Consider the following 22,365-nt stretch of genomic DNA (forward strand, 5'->3'; position numbering starts at 1 on the left):
GAGCAATATCCTGAAAGGCTGCTGATGGCCACGGTGGGATGGATGATTAGTCGAGGGGCCCGCTTCGCATTCTCGCACTCGCATGGACAGTTTACCAACAATGCGATTGGCCGGCTGCCGAGAGCTGTCACCAAGACACATAACAAGTTCCCGGTTCCGAAACGGGGTGGTGGCAGTCCTATAAAACGAGAACAAACTGTGCTTTTTGCACATTAATACTAGAAGTTCTCAAGCCCAACGAAAGTAAAACCATAATAATCTTCAACATCTCAACTTATTCTTCCTTCAAACGCGATAAAAAAACCCTCGACGTTTCGTCGACTCACTGGGTACAATACTCTTCTCCAAACCACTCCTAACTAAACATGCCGCCCGCTAGTTTCAAGGGGATCTTCGCTCCTACCGGGAAGCGCAGTTGGGAAAAGGCATCCGGACTCGCGGTAAGTGCCCAAGACTCTAGGATGGCCGCGGCACAATCTGTCTAACAGCCCAACAGAATTTCTTGAAGGACTCGTTTTCCCTCCCGACCCTCCTTGTGCTGGCTGGTTTCGTTCAGGGTGTTCTCTCGCTCATCCTCCCGTCCCGCTACGCCCTCCTCCCCACCGTCTTCGTGCTCCTACGCGCCGTGGTCTGCGCCATCCGCGACGTTACCTCCCTTGAACGGTTCGTCGCCGAGCGGGGTGTTATCAAGGGGCGCACCTCGGCCCAGCTTCCGAACGCAAGCTACGACCCCGTCCTCGCCGAAAAGGCCTCTCCGTTTGGTTCCGCCCCGGCGGAAAAAAGCATCGTAGTGCTCCACCTGGGCGCTCGCTTCAACCACCCGCTTGGCGGGTTGGCGCCTGGCAGCAAGGAAGTTACGGAGAAGTTCATGGCTTGCCACAAGGAGGTCCTAACGCGCGCAAAGGAGTTCGGCTGCCTCGGGGGGACGTCATACCGGGGGGACGAGACGGCGTCCAACAACACCGTCATGACCGTATACTACTTCCGGGACTTGGACGGGCTGAACAGCTTCGCGCACGACCGCGTACACCGGGAGGCGTGGGACTGGTATAAGAAGGAGTGCCTTAAGAAAGGGTACTCGCATATCGGCATCTTCCACGAGGCCTTCTGCGCGCCGGCGGGCGCCTACGAGACTATCTACGTCAACATGCAGCCCACGCTACTGGGGGCAGGCAGCGCGGATGTCAAAAACGAGGCAACCGGGACAGATGACTGGGTACGGACCGTCGTCGACGCCTCGAGCTCGGTGTGGCGGAGCCAACATTCGCGGATGGGCAGAGGCCAAGCGCGGGAGACCGACAACTGAGTCGGGCACGGAACAGTGAACCAGGGCAACGGAAGTAAGACGCGGGCATACAAGCAACATAGAGGGCATGATATAAACGATGACAATTAACATAGATGGTATCATAAAAACAATCGTGACAACGCCGCATGGCAACCCAGCGCCAGACTCCAAACCCACAAAAGCCCACTCACAGCGCCCGCCCCGGCAGCTCGTGGCGGTCGCGGTCCTCCATGGCGTATATGTCCTTTTGCACTTCGTGCATATCAATGTGGGCGACGGCGCCATCACCGTCAAAGATGCGTGCAATATCCTCGAGCGTCGGGCCCTTTGTCTCGACGTAGAAGAACCAAACGAAAACGAGCTCGCAAAGATCCCACAGGGTGTAGAAAAGCATAAAGTGCCAGTGCTTCGGCATGCGCTCCCACGCGATCTTGTTGGTTTGGCTTTGTCGGTCAGCATACGTACGGGGCCGGAGAGGCACACGGAAACATACTTGGAAATAGCTAGCATGGCCTGCACGGTGATGTTCATGATCATCATGCCCTTGGCGCGCAGGTGGAAGGGCAGGATCTCTAGCGCGTAGGCAACCAGCAGGCCCGAGAAGCCAATGTCGTAGAACACGCCAAAGATCCAGATGAAGACGAGCTGGGCATAGCCAGCCTGAACGTCGAGCTCCGCCGAGTTCTCATAGATGGCACCCGTGATGGTCCAGGCAACAAAGGACAGCACCATGCCGACCATGGAAACGAGGAATAGCGGCCGGCGGCCATAGCGGTCTACGTTGAGCGCGGCGGCAACGGTGACAATCAGGTCGAGAAGGGTCTTGCCCGTCGACATGGCCAACTTTTGGTTCTGGTTAGTGATTCCAGCGCCGAGGTAGATAGCGTTCATGTAGTTGGAGAAGAGCGCGTTGCCGCTGTACTGCGAGATGACGCCGAGGGACACGATGATGGCTAGTCGCCAGCGGTTGCCGCGAGTGCGCAAGAAGTCGCGGTATTTGGTGGAGCGCTCCGTCTCCTTCTGGATGCGGATGGTCTCGCGGATCTCGCGGAACTCGAACTGCACCGTCGCATTGTGCGGGTCACCGCCGGCGTGCCACTTGGTCAAGATGTGCAGCGCCTCCTGGTGGCGCTCTTTGTTGACGAGGTAACGGGGCGACTCGGGGATCCACCATATGCCGGCGAGCTGGATGAGGGACGGCACGACCTGAATGAGCGTGATGGACCGCCATGACCACGCGGTCTTCACGTTGGCGGTACCCCAGGCGATGCAGGATACCAACAGCGCGCCGGCGTTCCACAGGCAGTTGTAAATGGCCGTTACAGGGCCGCGATGTTGCGGGTGGCAGATCTCGGTCAACAAGAGCGGCGAGGCCATTTGGGCGAGCGAGTTGCCGAAGCCGAGGACGAAGCGGCCGCCCATATACACTGCAGCAGTTAGCCGACCCGGCCCCGGCGCCGGAGTTCGAACGCGGTGAACTCACTCCCATAGCCGTTGCAGAAGGCCGTCAGGAACCCGCCGGCAATCATGAAGAGGCAGCCACCGATGATAGCTGGCCGGCGGCCGTAGTTGTCGGCGACGTAGGGCGTAATGAAGAAAGACACGATCGAACCGATATTGAACATGTTGACTAGGATGGCGAGCTTGCTGTCGAGCACGGGGTCTTTGAGGTTCGGATTGTCCTTGAGCTCCGGGAAGAAGAACCAGTTCCAGGCGTCGATCTGCTGCGACGTGTTGACGAGCATGCCATCGTACCCGGTCGTCGCCGAAGCCACCATGAGAATGATGGCCATGCCGTAAAGCTTCCGGAGATGCGGTTCCTTCGTCCAGTACACCCTCTGGAACCGGGGCGTTTCGTGAACCACCTCGAACTCAGCCGAAGCCGAGTCCGGCCTGATTTTTGATGACGCCATCGCAACCTGCACCCTTTGCCCTCCTCGATGTGAAGCCTCTGTGGTGTCGGTTCGGATTCAGTTCGAGTTCGATGGGGTCCGGGCGGAATCGAAAAGCGGCAGAGGAGAGCCTCCCGGCTCTTGGGCGGCGTGAGGGGCATTCATAACGAACCGGCGAGGTCTGCTCCGGGAACCCACCTGTCCCGGCAACGTCCTGGTGCCTGCACCCGCGCAGCATGGTATCCGTTGGGGTCTGCGTTAGCGTTCTGTGATCCTTGCCTCCTTGGGTCTCGAACGACAAGGGCTGGATGGGAACAGTCAAGGTTGACAGGCCGTGGACTGAACGGGAAGGAGGGTGACATTGCAGGGTAAAGCCGGTTGATGGGACCAAACTGGATGAGTTCTGGCGGCCCAGTAGTGTCCAAAATAGTTGGACGACGGAGGGCTTGGCAAAGCGCCGAAACGGCCAGGCGGACAAACGGCCCCGAGCTCAGCTACGAGTACAGATTACCGTTCGTCACTTCGTTGATCGAGACGTATCCGAATCGTGGCCAGCATCCGAGTCAGGCCGGGGTGAGGGGACATGAGCGCAAGTATACGATCATTGGTGAGCTTCCCTCGTCTTCACGTTGGCCATGAGAACCTCGAAGGGGACATGACTTCTGTACCAGCCGTCGGCGGCGGAGACCTGGCCGGGAGTGGCGTGGCGCCTGGGCTTGTCTACACTAGAAGGCGGGAGAAGCACCCTTGGCGGAGAAGCAGAAGCGGATGCGGCAGGGGATTCGTCCCCGCAACGCTTGATCGATCACCTTGCACGCGACCAGGCCTCGCAGGCGTCACGGTCTCTCCTCTCCCTCTCCGTCATCGCATTTTGAAACCATGAAAATCTCAAGAACGTCCCGTCCCGCCTGGTGGCTATCCGTGCCATCCTGCCCAAGATGCTCCCGTCGTTCACTTTCGCTTGTGAAGCGAGGAGCAAGTCTGACGCGCAGATCGATCCCAACCCGAAGTCCGGGTGGTTAAAACGGCAAAATGCAAAGAACCTCCCAGTGCTCCCCCATTCAAGGCAACCAATTGACAGGAAACCTTGTTTCGGCCGCTGCAACGGCTCGGCGGGGAAGCCGGGCCACCTGACGGACATCGCTTGTGTTACGGAGGGGAAGTGTCGAAATTGCGCCGTCGAGTGGCGATCGAAAAGGATTCGTCGCGGACTCGGTGTGCTGTGAGGAGTGGTCTTGCAGCGCGACCGGGCTGAGACAAGAGAGGGAGACAGGAGGAGACACAAGGAGGGAACAATTTTGTCAGTGGCAACCAAAGTCTAGCAAGCATGGCCTGTCGGCCCCATGGATCCTGACAAGAAGCGTGTTCGTGGATTGGTCAATGCGGAGGAAGCCTGCTGTGCCCCATGCAGTCAGCACACGGCGCCGTCAATTCCTGCAGGGGAAAGCAAGGTGAAAGAAAGCTGCGACAGTCGCTTGCTTGGCCAGCACCGACACCGACTGCTAGACTTTTCTGAGGTTGGCTCCCACTAAGCCCGAGCCAGAGCTCAAATGCGGGGTTGGTTTCGCCGCGAGATGATTGCATCGCTCTTTCCGTCGCGGCCTCGGCATCCCGCCTCCCCAGGTCGGGAAGCAGGGACGTTGATCCGGGGTTGGGAGGAACCTCAGCAGGCCCACTTCGGCTGCCAGACCCCATCATGCGCGCACAGACTCAATTTCCCAAGGGCAAATACCACCAGCCAGATGTTCTCCCGTCAGCTTGTGAAAGCCAAATCGTTTCACTTCTTCAATAAAGAAGGTCCAAAAAGCAGACTGGGCTCGCTCGTTCAGAAATAGGTGCGTGCGACACATGTACATAGAAACACCGGCTTGGTCGACCTGTGTCGGTTGTTGTGTTGTGCCCGGCCCCGCCTCTGCATGAAATACCGGACCCCACCACAGGCATCCGAGCGCGAGAAATTCCTGGGGAAAAGGGCACTCTGCATCCATGTTGTGTTCCAGAAAAGGTGCTTTTGATGGCACAGTGACCGGGGCTCCTTGCCCCAATCAACCCCTCAACCCTGACTCCCGTCTGCCACAGGCGAGGGATGCCCAAACGCCACGCCAAAGTTCTGGACAAGGTTCTGAAAAATTGAGATGACATTTCCAGAAATCTGAAATTGCTCGAACAGCAAAACAACGGCCGCCAGACTGCTTGGAGAGTGCTCCCTTAAAACCAGGTTTGCAATTTCTCGCCGCGTCACACAACACCGGCAGGCGTGTGTCAGTGCTCTGCATTCGGGCGGCACGGGAAGCAACAGGGCGTAAACCTGGAAAAGCACGGATCGCGGCCCCTCACAGACGGCTCGACCACGCCGCTGGATTTCTCTCTCTCAGCTCGGACTCGGACTCGTTGGCTCGCATCAAAGTCAGGGGGCCACAAGACGTGGCGCCCAGACGTCAGTGATCAAAGGACTGGGGCCGAACAGCATCTCCATCCGCAGACTCGTCACACTATTCGTACACAGACAACAGCTACCCAAAAGACTCAGGCACGTGCCAGGGTGCCTTCTTGTCGCAAGGAACATCGACTCCCGGCATCGCGGGAGCTTGAGTAAACAGAATAACTCACACCAGCGTCCCCTCTAAAACAATGATTCTCATTAAAACTTCAAAAAGTACTCCCGACCGTCCACGACCTCCCTGTTACACCCTACTTTTCTGGTCCTGCTGGCACCAGCACGGCAAACCCCCAGTCGGGCATAGCCTCGTGCGGTCGAGTCAAGTTGGTCTTCATCCAGCAGGTGTGCGTCGCGCCCTTGTCGCCCTCGATGACGCCCCATCCTGCCCCCGTGCAGTTTGCCTCCGAGGCGCACGCGTCGATGCAAGCGTCCATGTTCCGCGTCTTGACGTTGCCAATGTCAACCGCCTCCCCCTCGCCACCGTAATCGACACCGCAGAGCCGCCGGAACTGTTTGCCTCCGGAACTCGCCGTATACATGGTGCCGTTGACCCGGGGGCATTGCACGTCAGCCGTCGTCGCTGTGGGGGATGCTGCCGCTGGTGCGGATATCGTAGTCGAGCTCGGCAACACAGCCTGACTCGTCCGCGCACTGAATCCGGTTAACCTTGGACAATGGCCCGGCCGAGGAATGTTCATACCTGCCCGCAGAGAGCGCATCCTGCGCTGCCCGCAAATCACCCTTCACCTGCCCCAAGTCCCGTTGACTAACCCCAAGGCCAGCGCTGAGCCCAATGACGGCGATCAACAGGAACACAACCACGCCCGTCACGCTCAGCGCAACGCCTCGTGTGACATTGAGCATAGTGGGGCTTGAGGCCGGCGGGTTGTGGTCATTGTGGTGCTGTTGCGGCTCGTATGCCTGCTGGTACTGGAACTGTCCGACCTTCTCCTGTTGGGCATCTGGCAACGGCTGGTACAGCGCAGGCTGCTGGACGTCTTGGTGGTGCTCCATTGTGATGCGCTATAGAGGTTGTCTAGTTCACGCGCAACTAGCGAAGAAAGCCAGACCTCCCGGGAGATGTCCTCTTTAATCCAGGCTGGCTCGGCCTGGACGTCGAGCTGAAGATTCCAGGTCTCACGTCAGCCCCTCAATGTGAACTTCACAAGTGAATGTCGTACACAGTATTCGTACATACGCCTAGAAGCACAGCAGGTGTGCAATGGTGGCAAGCGCGTTCATTTATCTCCGCCATCGCGACCACATTCGTCGAGTGCGAACGCCATGTTGACGGCAGGGGGAAATTCTGCATGGGGCCTGAGTAATCCCACAACCCAGGTTGACGATTCGACGGGTTCGATTGGCTGGCTTGTCAGGTCTCGTCGGACACGCTGCGGCACAGCAGGCGGCCCCTGCAACGGGACGGATGGGGGCAATGATACGAAGTACCTCCTTCCCAAATCACTCAACAAATCAGTGTCCCGTTCACGACTTCGTGGGTTGCAAGCAGCCGTGCTGCAGGCTTGTTTTCTCCCCAGGGACGTATTGTCTTGTCTTTTGTTGGTGTGCTTGGGCCGCCCTATGTGCTTTCGATTGCCGCGGTTAATTACGTGTGCATAGGTCCTTAGTATCCTTCAACTTGGTCGCATGTTTGTCTTTCCCGTCCCGGTCCCGATTGTACTTGTATCCATTGTCCCCAACAATGCAGTGATATCCGAAAGACCCAACCAAGGACTCAAACGGAGAACAATGGAGCAGACGATCACCACAACCAGGCATCCTCGCATAAATATGCGTGTCACAAAGTGGCTACGGCGTATTAGCCATGGGAAGGGGTTGCTCGGACACACAAGCCTGTCCTCGCTTCCCACCATGGCGCCGCCAATCGATTCTCACATACACCTCCCGGACGAAATTCTCGTACACATTGTCCAGCAACTTGACCCGATCACGCTCATCGCACTCTCCCAATGCTCAAAATCATGGAGGACGTTGATCAACCCCAACCACCACGACTATGTCCAGCGTCTCCTAGCTCTAGAGCTCACGCCCGAATACGGCGGCATCATACCGCTGTTCGACGAGGCCTCCCAAACGCTGTCACCGCCGTGGGAAAGCCCGGAGTGGAAGAAAACCAATTACGCCTGCTGCGGCTGCATGAAGCTGCTCCCGCACATGATGTTCGATAACCACGCCCTCCTCCGTCGGCCTTACCGCAAGCCGCCGCTTGGGAGCGTGGAGGCTAGCAAGGCCAGCATGACAGATTGGGAACCGTTGGAACCGAGCGCTAGATGGAGGCGGATCCATAAGAAAGCCGCGCTGTTGAAAGCTGAGCGGAAGAAATGGATCCGATTTGTTAAACGCAGCCGTAGCCGACAGCTGAGCTCGGAGCCAAGCCCAATGTTATGGGAATCGAGTCACTGCGACGTTAGTGAGAATATCGAGAAATATCTGGTCGGCATCGGGAGACAGTATCGCAGGTGCATTGAATGCCAGCGCCAAACCGGCGTCTTGTCCCGGAAGCTGTCTGGTTACTCCGATCTGGGCAACCAGATGATGCCGTTCACGGCCGTTGTAAGCCGACGGGTCAAGCTTACCTCTATTATTGAGAGGGAATTTCCTGGTCTTATGGAATCGTTGCCACCCGACCAAGTTCCAAGGCAACGACGGATGATGGGCGTCTCAACCAATGTCTTATCGTTCACCTTGTACGTCATCCATTGCCCCTCATGCGGAAAATGGCAGGAATCTAGCGCTTTTCGGCAGCCAGATCTATTTCAAGATGGATTCCTTCACCCGGCAAAGCTTAAAGGCCCTCTTCTTTGTAACCATTGCCACCTCAGTACCCATCAAGACCCGCGTTTACTCGCCCAGGAGCTCTCAGCCCACGCGCTCGCTATAGTGCAACACGCACGCACAGTCCTGGAAGAAGATTTTAAGTATGGCTGGGAGTCAATTAATCGGGAATTCAACTCCTGGTCACACTTTGAACCCCCTATACTCGGAAAGTATAAGGCCATGAACAAAGAAATCCTGGGTGGGCTGAAATTCCAAGGCCCGCTGCGTCGGAAGGATGACATTATTGTCGATCTTCCCTCAGCGCTCCCCGACCTCCATCGCCGATTTAAACAACTGCGCTATTTTCTTTACAACGAGGTCGAGCCCGGGATACGAGCCGAAGTCTTCAAGGACGAGTGGATGGAGATGTGGTTGGAGGACTATTCCTTGATGGAGGCTATGCTCCCTTGGCTAAACCAGCAGATCGCATGGGTCAAGAGCAATCCAAATGCCGTACTTAACCATGTGCTACACAATAACCCGTACCAGATCTAGGGTAACAGGTAGGTGTCGAGTGCTTTTGAGGTTTTGAATTGAGGCGGCCGACCACATCTATGGGCTGCTATTAAATAAAGTGCCTCGGTAGGAAGCCGGTCAAAACACCAACACAACCCTAAGCCGGCCAAATCCAGGAGTAACCAGCTGGCGCCGGCTGGGGCATCGCGCGGTCCGCCTGCCTACGAGGTACCCGGCACCCAGGTGCCCATCGACCAGTGACGTCCATCTGAACAAGACCATCCATCTGTCCCCTTCACTTTTCCACCCGCGCGTACACAGCAACTATCTGCTAGATTTCTTCATTCATGAACGTTATAAATGGCCAAGAGTATTATAGAATGCGCCCCCAACCTGGGCATCCCTTCCTCGCCACACACTGTTGACGTTTCCATCATTGACACAACCGCCACGGTCCGGGGAGTCTCTGCGGGACTGTTCCTATCCCCGCCTGTCGAAGGCTACGACTTACTAGCGGTTCCCGTCTTTTCCTTTCTCATCCAGCACCCTGGCCTCCAACGGTCCATCATCTTCGACTTGGGGGTCCGCAAGGACTGGAATAATCTCAGCCCGCCATTACGGTCCCAAATCGACCGCTTGGGCTGGACTCTGCAGGTGGAGAGGGACGTGAGCGAGATTTTGAACGATGCTGGCATTGACGTCACCAGCATCGAAGCTGTCATCTGGAGCCACCACCACTTCGACCACACCGGGAACCCCAACACCTTCCCTCCAAGCACCTCGCTCATTGTCGGGCCAGGGTTCAAGAGCATGCTCCCGGGATACCCAACGAACCCCAACTCTGTCATCCTCGAGAGCGACCTGGTCAACAGACAGCTGATCGAGCTGGACTTTAGCGTCGGGACGTCCGGCGCCCACACCTTTAAACCCCTGACTGTTGGCCGTTTCCGCGCGCTCGACTACTTCGGTGACGGCTCCTTCTACCTACTCGACACGCCCGGCCACGCGGTCGGCCACATTAGCGCGCTCGCCCGCGTCACACCTAGCCCGGAAGCGTCGTTCATCCTCCTCACCGGCGACGCCATCCACCACCCGGGCGAGATCCGCCCGAGCAAGTACCTCCCGCTGCCCGCGGACATCATCCCGGACCCGTTCGCGCCGGACCCACACCCGCTTGAATCGCACTACGGCTGCCCTGGCGCTACGTTCGACCCCCTTTTCGCCGGGCGTGGCCGGCCGGCCTGTGGGCCCGTGTACGAGCCGGCGCGGGCGGAAAGGTCTGTGGAGGCGTTTAGCCACGACATCGACGACCTACTGGAGACGGTGGCCAAGCTGCAGGAGGCCGACGCGCACGACAATGTGTTTGTCGCGGCCGCGCACGACGAGGCGCTATTAGATCACGTCGTCTTCTTTCCAGACGGCAAGATGAACGAGTTCGCACAGAAGCATTGGGTGAAGCGCGTGCGTTGGCGGTTTCTGAGGGACTTTGCCGGTGCCGTGGGCAAGCTGGACCATGAGGTTGGGAGGCGGCATTGGGGTTAGTCATAAAGGGTAGCGGGAATGAGAATGTCTCGGCGTGGGTGTTTGGGGCTTGAAAAGGGGGGCAGTACAAATTGGACCGAATGTGGTTTCTTTACAAAGCGCAGAACTAGTAACACCGCAAAGCACCCGCACACATAGGTGACCTGAGGGCAAACTCAACCTACCTGAGGCGCTGATGGATTATTTTACCGCTTAATTACTCCGGAATCTCTTCCAATGGCCGAATAAAGTACTTTGTGGGACGTGCTTGAAGACTACCTACCTAGGCAAACTCCTAGTTCGGATCTTGTTTTGATCGTAGCCATGATGCATCATTATTTGTTGAATTCGAGTTCTCACATAAATGGATCGTTAGGAATCGAGAACCTTGAACACCCTCTGTTAGGGACTCAGTCAGTCGAGTTTCTTTATTTTACCATCAAGACTCTGATTCAGATACGTTTCCCAAGTCAACCAACTGTGGTATGATCTGGCTGAGTTGATCCGGAAACCGCCAAAGGCGAGATTAGGATAATCCTAGTTAAATAAAGCGTGGAATTAGGGTAAATACGCGGATATCCCTTAACCACGCCGATATATCGCCCGAATTCCCAGAATGTCCAGACAAATTCCCCCGAATACGCCGTAAATAAACACGTAGAGCCTTGCGGGCCGCAGTAAATAGCACGAATGGAAAGACAACCCCGTCACGGTGCTCAGCGGTGCGGATTGTCGAGAATCAGCGCGCCGTCCAGGACCTTCTCCCGGTAGTCCTCGACGACGCCGGGCTGTTTGTAAGCCGACTGCACGAGGAGCGGAGTGAGGGCGGCCATGATGTTGTGGTTGAACTCGAGGTTCGTCAGGTTTTTGTCGGCCCAGTAATGACGGACGAACTGGCCGACGCAGCCGCTCTGGGCGACCTGGGGGTAGCCGTTGGCCTCGGTACACGGAATGGTGCGAATGTACTGCGGGTGCGAGTCGATACTATAGCCGTCGAGAAAGTCGTACCGGACGTGAGAGCTGAAGGCCGACTGCTCGTGAAACGGACGCTTTTTCCAGACCGCGCAACCCGGATACCGCGTCTCAGACGGGCACTCGGCCCAGTCCTTGAACAGGCGTTGCGTCTTCTCGCCGGCCTGTGCGATAATAAAGCCCGAGTTGACGTTGACCCTCCGGCGGACGTCGTAGTTGGGGTGGTCTAGAGGGTCCTCGGGCATGGCGACCAGGGCTTCGGGCCCGATCCTCCAGTAGTTCAGCAGCCACTCTAACGGTACCTGGGGCGTCGCAAACATGGCATCCGAGTCCATCATGACAACTACGTCGTACTGCTTGAGCATTTCCTTGGTGAAGATAACCTTGGACCAGTGCGGGGCGCGGTCAGGGTATTTGGGCGCGCGGATGAACTTGTATGAGTAGCCGTGGATCATGGCATACAAATAGTGGCTAATAAAGCCGGCGGCTGGACCCCTTAGGTTACCCCAGGTAGGTATCTGGTAGGAAAAGACATCGCCATGGTCGGCGAATTCGCGGTTGTCGAGATCGAGGATGCAAACCCGCTTCCCGAGCGGCTTGGTGTGGATCAGTTCGGGAAACGGCGGGAGGCGCTTCTTCTCGCCGTCGATTGTCGTGAAGGCCGGAGCCGTGATCGGCACGACAAGGGGCGCCCAAAGCGCGCGGATCACGTCGGGGATGCTGTCCAGCGCCGTCGGCTCGGCTCCGCATTTTTGATGGAAAGGGCCTGTTGAGGGATCGTCGAATACTACCTGAGGCCTGGTGTGTGGGACCGATGGTGAGCGAAGGAGATCCTGGGAAGTCATTTGCTAAACCCGATTCGCACTTACAGCAACGGTTTTGGAATCGACCCATTGTAGAGTCCAGTCGCGAGGACCAACGTGACGACGACAGCCGGCGCGAAAAAGACGAGTCTGCGCCAGGCCGGCGGCAGATTCTGGAGGGGCGTCATGCGAACGGCCAGGGGTCGGAATGTTCCCCGGTCAAGCGAGCCAACAGGAAGACGGGCAGCACTGGCGCGAATGCAGCGTGGTCCGGGCGGTGCGACTCGAGAAAGCTTAAAACGGTCAGGGATCGCGGGATTCACTGGCCCGGAGGGAGCTCGCGAGAAGAGAATGCGCGAATGAGAAAGTCGACGCTTGAACAGTCGGAATGAATTTCGATGGTTGAAGTCAAAAGAGGCCCTGTACCTAATCTGGAAGGAATTAGCGTGCATTGAGCCTGAGAGTGCAGTGACACGAGTTCTTGGACTGTGGGAAAGAACGAGTGACCAAACCAAGAACCATTCCCATCGGGTGCCTGGGGTCTCGGCTGTTGCCAGACGGCGTACGACACGGCACAGTGGCTTGAACTCCTGGCATCCTCATTGGAACAAGAACAAACAAACAAAACCTGAGAAACACGACCGCTATAGGTCACGATTTGTCTAATCGCAAATTTCCGTCCTCAGTTCTAAAAAAGCTAGCGTAGAGGAAGGTACTGTGTAGAGGCTTCTTCGATTGGCAACAAGGCGCATGTTTCCTCCCATAGGAAACTTATCGACGGCGGGAAAGGCGAAAACTGTTGAGAAAAAGCCGTCTTGTCTTGCGTGATTGTGTCCCCAAAATGTTTCACCGGCCAGAGACTTATTGAGATGCTAACAGAAAGGTCCCGAGTCACTGCGCGTCTTTCTACGGCCGAACAGCCCAATGCATAACGTCAAAGTCGCACACCACTCGGCCTGCCGCGGGTCTTGCGCCGATTTTATCATGAAATTTAAATGTTTTATTACTAGTAAACATTGTGGAGACGTTTCCGCAAACCTTTGATGGAAATTGAGATTCCATCGTTTGTTAAGGGATGGAATCGCTTAATTTGTGCACCCGGGACCTCGGGGTCTTGCCGAGCGTGGCTTCAACTGCCATGCAGGGCTGGCGTCGGGGAATCAGCGATAGAACTGCTGCGTCAAGTCATATGCAGTCTTCGAATTTTGGTGCTGCAGGTCGTGCATCCACAAGAGCAGGTGATGATGAAAGCTGCATGCAGCCGTGTCTCGCGCGATTATCTGGTGCGGAATCGCGGCGGTCATTTCATAGGCACGAAGTTATTTCACCCTTGTTGGGCAAACGCCAACCCCGAACCCCGTTGACAATGTCATCTCTTTGCTATCGACGAATGCCATATTCTGGCGGTTGAGGCTCGGAAAGGTCGAATAACGGAGGATCGCTAAGTTTTAACAATGCTCGATCACCTGATACTGCGGCACAGCCGCCAACAGGATTCCCCATCTCGTGCTGACGCCTGACGGCCTCGCTCGGCTCAACACGAGTGGGTGCACTGTTTTGCTTTATTCCATCGTTGTTATTTTTGCGAGCTGCTATGGACAAGTCACAAGTCGCTTACTCGCCGGACCGGCCCGGTTCCGACAGCCCGACGTCAACCACGCCGCTGCTTGAGCTCGAGTCTCGGAGTGGCGATGCGGAGATGACCCGGCGCGTCAACCGCAAGCTGGATTGGGCCCTCTTGCCGCTTCTCTCGCTCCTCTATCTGTTCAACGGGTTGGATCGGGGGAACATCGGAAATGCTCAAACTCAAGGTGATACCCCTGGCACGGCGGTCAGGAGTATGTTGTTGACAAGACCAGGGTTCACTGACGATATCGGCGCGCTCCCGGGGGATTTCAATCTCGCTGTCTCGTCTTTTTTCGTTACCTTCGTCCTCTTTCAGCCGCTGTCGGCTGCAGTTGGGTGGTGGCTGGGCCCGCGGCATTGGATCTCCATCATCATGGTGCGTCCACGACTCCAGGGGGAGCTGAGCTGAAGTAGACTGGGTCATGTGGGCCATTCCTGACGAGTTGTGGTTAGGTATGCTGGGGCGCCGTCACCGTCGCGCAGGCCTTCATCTGGGGACGAAGTATGTAGAGAACCCGGAGAAGTTGCCACCGCTAACTATCTTTAGCGGCCCTGATTATCACACGGTTGCTCATGGGGCTGCTCGAAGCGGGCTTTTACCCGACCGCGGTCATGTACTTGGCTTCGTTCTACTCCCCCTTCGACCTTGCCGTCCGGATCGGGCTGTTCTTCGGCCAGTACGCGATTGCCAGCGCGTTTTCCGGAGCACTATGTACGTTATACTCTCGGGCTTTGTCTCTGACCGGGCTAACGGGAGTAGCATACGGCATCTTCCTGATCCGCCATTCTACCCTGAGAAGTTGGCAGCTCCTCTTCATCTGCGAGGGCATCATCACTTGCTGCCTGGCCGTGACCGCGTGGTTCTGGCTCCCAGCAGGGCCTGACACGGCGTGGTTCTTGACGCGGAAGGAACGGGCCTTTGCCACACATCGGATGAGGCTCGAGCACCCCGGTCAGGGCGAGTTGGGTACGCTCACCAGGAGAGATGTCGTCGAGACAGCCAAGGACTGGAAGCTGTGGTTTGCGCTAGCCTTTAACATCTGCGTCAGCGTACCCGCGAGTGCCTTCTCCGTGTTTCTTCCTTTGGTGGTGCAGGGGATGGGGTACCGGGCCATCGAGGCCAACCTGGTAAGTCACCCTTGAAGCCGCCTCGGAGTCAGTCCCATTGCCCGCGGTGCAGTGCAGTGCATGGGCGATCGGCTAAGCACAGCCAACAGATGTCGGTCCCCCCAGCCGTGTGCGGCGCAATCGGCCTGTACCTGTTCGCATCAAGCTCGGATCGGCACAGGGAGCGGGGCTACCACATCGCCGCTGCCATCGTCATCACCCTGGCTGGGCTCGTCGGCGTGGTCACGGCACCCACCCATGCTGCCAAGTATGTGGCACTCTGCGTGTTCCTGTTCGGCAGCTACGTGCCGCCCCCGCTCACCGTGGCGTGGCTCAGCGGCAACACGCCCGCGCCGGGGAAGCGCGCCCTCGTCGTGGGCGTCAACGGCTGGGGGAACCTGGCGGGGGTCATCGGGTCACAATTGTACCGGCCCGAGTACGCGCCCGGGTATCGCGTGCCGTTTTTTGTGACACTGGGATTTGTGGCGGCGGCATTGGCGGGGTTCTTGGCGTTCCGGGCAACGCTGCAGGCGGTCAACCGGCGCAGGGCGGCCATTCTGGCGTCGAAATCGGTCGAGGAAATCGAGGTCGAGAGGAGCGGCGGTGTGCGGTATGCGGATAGGAAGTGGACGTTCGTGTATGGCTTGTAACGAACGGCGAGAGACAATTCCCATTCTTGTTTCGTAAAGCGCAAGTAGGTGACGCGTGCGTGCATGAGCGAGGGCTCGGTGAGGGAGAGTCGCTGACAATCCAGCGGCGTGCATGCAGCAACTTGCAGTCGACCCCCACTCTGCTGCCTTTTGGTTGCCCCGAAACCCTGCGACCGGTTTGATAACAGGCTGTTCGTCCGCAGTGGTGGTGGCAGCCTCGGCTCCATTGGTCAGGCGCCCCACCCAATCAGCAACCGTGAGCTGGGCGGTTGGGGCCCCGGAGTCGAGCCGGGTGGCATGGGTGCAGGGTTCAGGATGAGGTGCCGGGCAGTGTTGTCCAGGCGGCCCCACCGCCTAACCTCATTTCCCCCCCGCCAGACACCCGACCTCGCCCCGTTCCCTCCTCCACCACGGGTACAGACACCGAAAGCTTAAACTCATCTGCCGCGACGACATCGTGAAGTCGGTCGATCCGTTCGATAATCCCCTCCCCCAGCGAACCCGATGCCAGAACATGCCGAGGCCGCCGAATCCATCTGCGAACCTGGACCTCTCATCGACCTCGGCGGCGTCGCCGCTCCATCGCCTGCCCGTCAATCCCCGCAGGAAGAAGGTCGCGCCAGACGAGCGGAAGCGCGTGGCCACGGCGTGAGTGAGCAATCCGTTCCTGTCTTGCCGTCTCTCCGACTGACATTGTCCTACTTCCCCGCTCCCCAGCTGCAATAGCTGCAATGTGCGCCGCATCAAGTGTAGCGGCGAGCGCCCGTGCCGCCAGTGCACGAGCGCCCAGCGTGACTGCTTGTACCCGGAGCCCGTCGAGAGGGTAACCATCCCGCGGGCCGAGCTGGAGTCGCTGCGGCGTCGGTGCGCGTCGCTCGAGCGCCAAATGGCCGCGACGGAGCGCGGTGACCGCCGGCGGGAAGCCCCGCACCAGGTCGGCTCGCCCTCGGTCTCATCCCGCACGGACACAGCCGACTCGCTGTCTCTCGATGGCGATACGCAACACACCATCCGGCCCGGCGGCATCGACGGCCGAATGCTAGCTGACCCTGCCGGTACCACCCGCTATCTCGGGGAGACGTCTGGGGCGACCTTTCTCGACACGCTCAAGGAGCTGATCACGACGGCCACGCCCCTGGCGCAGGTGCTCGACGGCGACCCCGGAGAGACCCTCGCCGGCACCGCATTCCTCGGCTCCGTGGGCCAGTACCAGACGCACGATTCGCGCCCAATGGTGTTGCCTACCAACATTGACCCGCTCGCACTTCCTCCCGAGGATGACATGATCGTCGCCTTGAGGCAGGCCCGCTACTTCATCCAGGACGGCGATGGCGCTTTCCCCAGCGGCGGCATCATGTTCTGGCCGTTCGAGGACATCCAGAGCATCGTCGCGCTCGCGTCCCTCCCCGGAATGCAGGGTCCGGGTGGTCTGACGCGCCCCGGCCCTCACCACCGCGCCTTGGCCCTGTACCACACCGCCTTTGCCATGGCCCGCCTGCTGAACCTGCGAGACCCCGGCTCCGCCGTCGATGGCCAGCTGGGCGAAGACTCCTTTGCGAGGGCCCGCTCGCTTCAAGGCAACCTCCTGGACCGCACCACATACACCATAAGCGACATCGCCGTGCTAGCCCTGATGGCCTTGTATCTGATCGAGAACAACCGTCGAGACGCCGCCTACATGGCTATCAGCAATGCCATGGCCATCAGCGTCATGCACGGCCTCCACAAGGGTGGCTCTGGTAACGAGGTTGGCGTCCGGACATTCTGGACCGTCTACGTTCTCGATAGGTAAGCTCGTGTCATAGTCATTACGATATGATGTCGCCGTCGGAGTTGATAGCATGCTGACTCTCTTCAGGTGGCTGGGCTGTGTCATGGGCCGGCCGCCCACGACCCCAGACGACGCCATCACGCTTCCGCTTCCCCGTGAATGCCCGTACGTTTCTTCCTACCCTTACATCGAGTCCATGCCGTACTAACCGCTCCAAGCGGCCTTCCTTCTCCTGCCGGACTACGCGCTCACGTGGAGTTGTGCAAGATCTCGGATTACATCGTGTACAGCAGCTACCGCGAGGCCGGTTTGCCGGACCTGCTAACCAACGCCACCGTCCGCGTCGGCAAGGCGCTAGAGATGCTCCGGAAGTGGCGGGAGAGCCTACCCGCCTCGCTTCGGCTCCCGTCGGATCCTCTGACGCTCATACCTGTCGATCTGTTTACGCAGGCCGCTTCGTTCGGACAAGGTCCGGCCAGCCTGCTAACGGGCGCAGCTAGTTTCGGACAGGACCGAGCCTGCTGGGCGCTGCACATGAGCTACAACCAGGTAAGCCGCCAACACGTCTGCGGTGGGAGGAGTTGCTGACGATTAGCAGTTGGTTATCCTTGCGGTGCGTCCGGCGATGCTGATGGCGGTGTGGAAGGCTGTTGCCAGCATCGTATGCATCCACCAGCCCTTTGACATCGAGATTATGCACTCGCAGATTGAGCCGATCCGCGCCTGTAGCGATGCCGCCCGCCGCAACCTGCGGCTCGGTCGGCTCATGTGTCTACACAGTCCGCGACAGAAACTGTTACTGGGGGACCTTCATAATATCTTCAACGCCGCCATTGTGCTCACAATGCACCAGATGGTCTTTGTGAACCTCCGAACGCAGGACCTGGACGATGTTGGGTGGGCCAGCGAGGTGTTTGAGACGGAAGCCAAGACGGGCAATGAGTATGCCAAGGACTGTGCGCGCGTCTTACAGGACCTGAAATACCTCGCGCAGCAGCTGCGGAACCCGATCCACGACCCAGACACGAAGCATGTTCTTATGTCGGGCGAAGGTGCCCTCCGCGACCTGCTGGCCGACGACGTGGCGGGGGCGGACATGATGGACGAGGGTACCGAGAATGCAGCGGCCCCTAATGGGGACCGGGACTCGCCGAGGAACCAGGCAAACCGCGGCGGGCTGTACCAGGGGGTGGCAGACATCTACCAGACACTGTCGTGCTGGTGGCACGCGGACTACATGCAGTTCTACAATACCTTTCTTTCCTAGTTGGGCCCGGCTTGAGGCGGTCTTGGGGCGGTCTTGTTCAGTTGCGCAGGCTACCTAGATACCATGATGCTTTCTTTGCTGTATGAAACGGAATCGCTGTTTTTGGTCCACGGACACCCTACAAGGCCCCAAAGAAGCGCTTCTCCTCGATCTCGAGCTTCGCCGAGTGGTCTGCAATCTGCTGCACCGTCCACTCGCCAGATTCAGTGACGTACGTGTCAATTAGCCGTTCCGACACCCACTCAAAGAAGACATTGCGGATTTCTATCTTAATGGCGCGGTTGTGGTCAGGCGACTCAACATCTTTGACCGCCTCGCGGACTCGTGCTTTGTTGTGCTCTGCTTGCCAAGCTTGGCGGACTTGGGACGGGTCGTTGTCTTCGACGACGTGATCTTCGGGCCGTCCAGGGGGGGCGACTTTGCTGGACTCGGCTAGCACAACAACATGGGCTGTCGGAGAGACGTATTTTGCGCTCAGCACGGTTGGTAGCGAGCCCGTTTTATTGCTAACGGCCCCAGATGCGGCAATGCGGTCGGCTCCCAGCACAACTAAGTCGACGTCAGAAGACGCCAGGGCGGCGGAGGCGTCCGTGTAGAGTGTCATTTGGTGTGTTCGGGCTGTTCCGGAGGGCGCGGCGGACAAGTCCTCGGCCAGGTGCCCAGCCAATGACACGCCCTCGTACAGCGGGCGGGACTCGAGGATGTGGAAGTGGAGGGGAAATCCGGACTCGAGAGCCGCGTACCGCAGGGCCTGCCGAATCGTCGAACTCTCCGAGAGTGTCAGGATGGAAATAGGCTCGTGCGGGTCGCGTTTCGACCCAAAGGTCTTCTCAAGGTAAGCCGCAAAAGCCCGCGAGATCAACTCCGCCGATTCCCGCCTTGTCGCAACCTGGGCGTCTAGTTCGCGAAGAGCGGCATCCCGCCGCTGGTCCGCATGTTGATCTCTTTCAAGCACCCGCTCGATTCCCGCCAGGGCAGCCACCAGGGCGCTCATGATGGCTGCGCCCATGCTCTCCCTGCCGTTCTTCCATAGATGCCAGGCCACAAACCGCACCGCCACCCACCAGTCATCCTGCGCACGATCCTGTTCATTCATCCCAGAAATGACTCCTCTCAGCGTCTGCAGTGCTGCGTCCGCCAGTTGTCGAGCCCCGCTCTCGTGGTCGTGAGCCAGTGCTTCCAGCCCGTCCGAAAGCACTCGGCCCGCCGCCGGCCCGAGGTCAGCTTCGAACCACACGCGCCGCAGACTCTCAGCTAGCCGGGGCACCCCGTTCAGACCTCCCGACCCATCATCCTTGATGACGGCGCCGGGATCGTGCCAAGCCCACCCCTCGTGTTCCCAGTCGATGCGGATGCGCTGCTCGTCCGCGGGCGTCTGGAGACGGAAGAGGAACGGGTAGACGGTCCACTCCCGACGGACGGAGGCATCGCGGAAGGTATAGTCCTTTCCCTGGCGGAGGAGGGACAACGAGGCAGGCGTGAGAGTGGTCTCCTCGGCGAGCTCGCGCCACGCTGCGGCGAGCGGGGAGGCGTCGGCTGCGTCGACAGTGCCGGATATCGGGGCGAGGTGGTGGCTGTGTCGTCCACGTTAGTGTCGACGAATATTCGCATGTTGAATATGAGTAGAGTGAAGCGATGAACTTACCGGTACGTTGACACCTTCTCGCTGCGTTGAAACAGCGCAACCCGGGGCTGGCCGCCGTCGAGCTTCAGAAGGAAACAAGACACGACGGACCGTTTCTTCCATTCACCGGCATTGTTTGGCGTGGACATCATTGTTGCAGGATAGGTACGAATCTTCCACGACATGCGATGGCAAAGCAATAGTTGCCCTTTTTTTCGTTTGTTTGGGCGCGGTTTGGGCAGCACGGGCACCTTGACGGGCAGCTGCCCCCCACTCCGGATCATGACGCCACTGCAGCAACTGCAAAGTGCCGGAGGGGCCGATGAAAGCCGCCGGTTGTTAACCACTGCATGTTGTATGTAATTGTGCGTCTGAATTTTGAGGGGCGCAATAGTGGCAGCCTTTAGGCACAGGTTGCATTTCATCTTCCCACAATTTGAACCCCCAGATCACCGAGGCAGCAGGACATTGCCCAAGCGACAGGAGCTTCCCTGGCTCTACAAATAATTCCTCTTTTGATGGAGGGCTAGAACAACCGACCCAAAAGGTGAAGCTTGGAAGTTACCTATTTACGTGCGTAAGGTATCGGCACTGCATCTCGGGGAACAGAGTTAGCGTTCGTGAACCAAACTTCCGTCTCTTCCCATACCGTGACTCCCACGCTATCGCCTCGAGACCTGTTGAGGTCTGCCGCTCTACAACACGCACAGTGACGCACTTATAAGTAGGTCACGCTCAGGCCTAAGGGGGCTCCTATGTAGAAAGAGTCTGCGGTACCAGAATTCTTCTCTAGCTCGACTACAGGTTGGTTGCGTGTTGGACGACACCTAACCATACATATAATGAACACCCTTATTTTCATCCACGCTCCCAGGTCGCATCCGCCCTTGCCTCCCAATGAACACCTATCACCTGTCCCGAAACACCTACATCGAAAATTTAGAGGCTACCTAAGCTGACTATCTAATCGGGATGGAATTACGCACCTCAGTGTTACCATTCTCCTTGACCCATAATGGTGACGGCAGAGTCAATAGGAGGGTCGAAATTGCCCTCGATTTTAACACCATTGCTGAAAGCCAACGCAAACGTGGTCTTCCCAACATGACCGGAATACGGAATCGATTCACCACCAGATCTCAGCGAGTCGCGGTTTTCATAGGTAAGCGTTGCAGAGGCCGGGGCGAACTCTGGGACAGCAGCATCGGTTGTTGTTGCAAGGAGGGTGTATGCAACGCCGTCGATGTCAAAAGTCCCTGTGACCTGTTCGTCTTGGACGCGGAGGAACATTCCCTGGACGGTAGGCATTCTAACGATGGATTGAGGGTGTTTGTATAATCACCGAGTTTGATGAGTGATGAATCGGTCGACGCTTTGGCTTGAACAGGGTCCTTGATTCTTCCCAAACAATTTGGTGGAATCATGGTCCTTCTTATGTCCAGAGATTATCTTTGCGAGGCCCCATACGACCATGATGATAGGTTGCTGACTCGGGAATTAGCGGCGGAACTGGCGGCTAGATTAATTCTTTCCCCCCTCCCACGCTCGAGGCTCCACGCTAAGGTGTGTTGTGTTGTACGCCAGGGTACTCTGTATGCACCGGCACCAGAGCTTGCCCCGCACCTGCCCAACCAGCTCGCCACGCGCCTGCAGGTACTTTACCTACCTAGGTAGGTAGGTAGGTACCAGGTAGCTATGGACATTGGCGTCTCGCACTTCTGTGGCTTCAACTACGCGACCCACTCGGTGAAGCGAGGACCATGACATTAATTACATTTACGCGATCGGACGCGCCGTTTAGGCGATCATGCCACACTCGGACTACGACGCTGATCTCATGGGGCCATTGGAAGATGCAGGCAAGGCATTGGCGGCCCACCTTGACAACATCCCGCTGGATAGCTCAGCATCAAAGTCGATGCGGCCGGGAACCTCTTGTCTTTCCGCGCTAACCGGGCAGAGGCTTCAGGTTTACTGCCTTCTGGCTTCGACCACGGGCAAGACGGTGCTGCGCTCGGAACTCACCCAGGCCCGTCGCAAAGTTAATGTTTGGAGCCGACGAAGTGTGGTACATGTACACACCACGGTTGTCCTCTTCTGGCGGTGGTTC

At 58.0% G+C, this 22,365-nt stretch overlaps 8 protein-coding genes across 8 annotated transcripts; 4 read left to right on the plus strand and 4 right to left on the minus strand.

The window, feature by feature from the left end:
* The first annotated feature begins 207 nt into the window (after positions 1–207).
* Positions 208–1,359, plus strand: B0H64DRAFT_478411 (uncharacterized protein). Its single transcript, XM_062808249.1, has 2 exons — positions 208–440; positions 497–1,359. The coding sequence occupies exons 1-2, from the start codon at positions 366–368 to the stop codon at positions 1,304–1,306; spliced, it is 885 nt and encodes a 294-aa protein (XP_062654599.1). The 5' UTR covers positions 208–365; the 3' UTR covers positions 1,307–1,359.
* Positions 1,360–3,675, minus strand: B0H64DRAFT_409787 (sugar transporter-like protein). The gene is made up of 3 exons (XM_062804742.1): positions 2,772–3,675; positions 1,782–2,715; positions 1,360–1,731 (listed from the first exon to the last, which is right to left on the minus strand). The coding sequence occupies exons 1-3, from the start codon at positions 3,199–3,201 to the stop codon at positions 1,476–1,478; spliced, it is 1,620 nt and encodes a 539-aa protein (XP_062654600.1). The 5' UTR covers positions 3,202–3,675; the 3' UTR covers positions 1,360–1,475.
* Positions 3,676–5,678: 2,003 nt separating this feature from the next.
* B0H64DRAFT_42121 (uncharacterized protein) lies at positions 5,679–6,980 on the minus strand. The gene is made up of 3 exons (XM_062805523.1): positions 6,802–6,980; positions 6,321–6,741; positions 5,679–6,271 (listed from the first exon to the last, which is right to left on the minus strand). The coding sequence occupies exons 2-3, from the start codon at positions 6,632–6,634 to the stop codon at positions 5,872–5,874; spliced, it is 714 nt and encodes a 237-aa protein (XP_062654601.1). The 5' UTR covers positions 6,635–6,741; positions 6,802–6,980; the 3' UTR covers positions 5,679–5,871.
* A 290-nt stretch (positions 6,981–7,270) lies between these two features.
* Positions 7,271–9,185, plus strand: B0H64DRAFT_409797 (uncharacterized protein). The gene has a single exon (XM_062804743.1). It carries the CDS (start codon positions 7,370–7,372, stop codon positions 8,951–8,953), a length of 1,584 nt encoding a protein of 527 aa, XP_062654602.1. The 5' UTR covers positions 7,271–7,369; the 3' UTR covers positions 8,954–9,185.
* B0H64DRAFT_409798 (beta-lactamase-like protein) lies at positions 9,186–10,714 on the plus strand. Its single transcript, XM_062804744.1, has one exon. It carries the CDS (start codon positions 9,275–9,277, stop codon positions 10,454–10,456), a length of 1,182 nt encoding a protein of 393 aa, XP_062654603.1. The 5' UTR covers positions 9,186–9,274; the 3' UTR covers positions 10,457–10,714.
* Positions 10,715–10,819: 105 nt separating this feature from the next.
* On the minus strand, positions 10,820–12,338 carry B0H64DRAFT_409799 (uncharacterized protein). Its single transcript, XM_062804745.1, has one exon. It carries the CDS (start codon positions 12,250–12,252, stop codon positions 11,152–11,154), a length of 1,101 nt encoding a protein of 366 aa, XP_062654604.1. The 5' UTR covers positions 12,253–12,338; the 3' UTR covers positions 10,820–11,151.
* A 1,466-nt stretch (positions 12,339–13,804) lies between these two features.
* On the plus strand, positions 13,805–18,631 carry B0H64DRAFT_420431 (uncharacterized protein; the record flags this gene model as incomplete). The annotated part of the gene is made up of 11 exons (XM_062805459.1): positions 13,805–14,048; positions 14,426–14,548; positions 14,714–14,964; positions 15,054–15,185; positions 15,782–15,822; positions 15,855–15,894; positions 16,024–16,241; positions 16,311–17,381; positions 17,452–17,529; positions 17,655–17,913; positions 17,963–18,631. 11 exons carry the CDS (start codon positions 13,805–13,807, stop codon positions 18,629–18,631), a joined length of 3,126 nt encoding a protein of 1,041 aa, XP_062654605.1.
* Positions 18,632–18,749: 118 nt separating this feature from the next.
* B0H64DRAFT_330772 (uncharacterized protein) lies at positions 18,750–20,440 on the minus strand (the record flags this gene model as incomplete). Its single annotated transcript, XM_062800957.1, has 2 exons — positions 18,750–20,205; positions 20,277–20,440. 2 exons carry the CDS (start codon positions 20,438–20,440, stop codon positions 18,750–18,752), a joined length of 1,620 nt encoding a protein of 539 aa, XP_062654606.1.
* Positions 20,441–22,365: the final 1,925 nt, after the last annotated feature.

Source organism: Chaetomium fimeti (genome assembly GCF_033439085.1).
Source record: "Chaetomium fimeti strain CBS 168.71 chromosome Unknown B0H64scaffold_10, whole genome shotgun sequence".
Taxonomy (NCBI): Eukaryota; Fungi; Ascomycota; class Sordariomycetes; order Sordariales; family Chaetomiaceae; genus Chaetomium; species Chaetomium fimeti.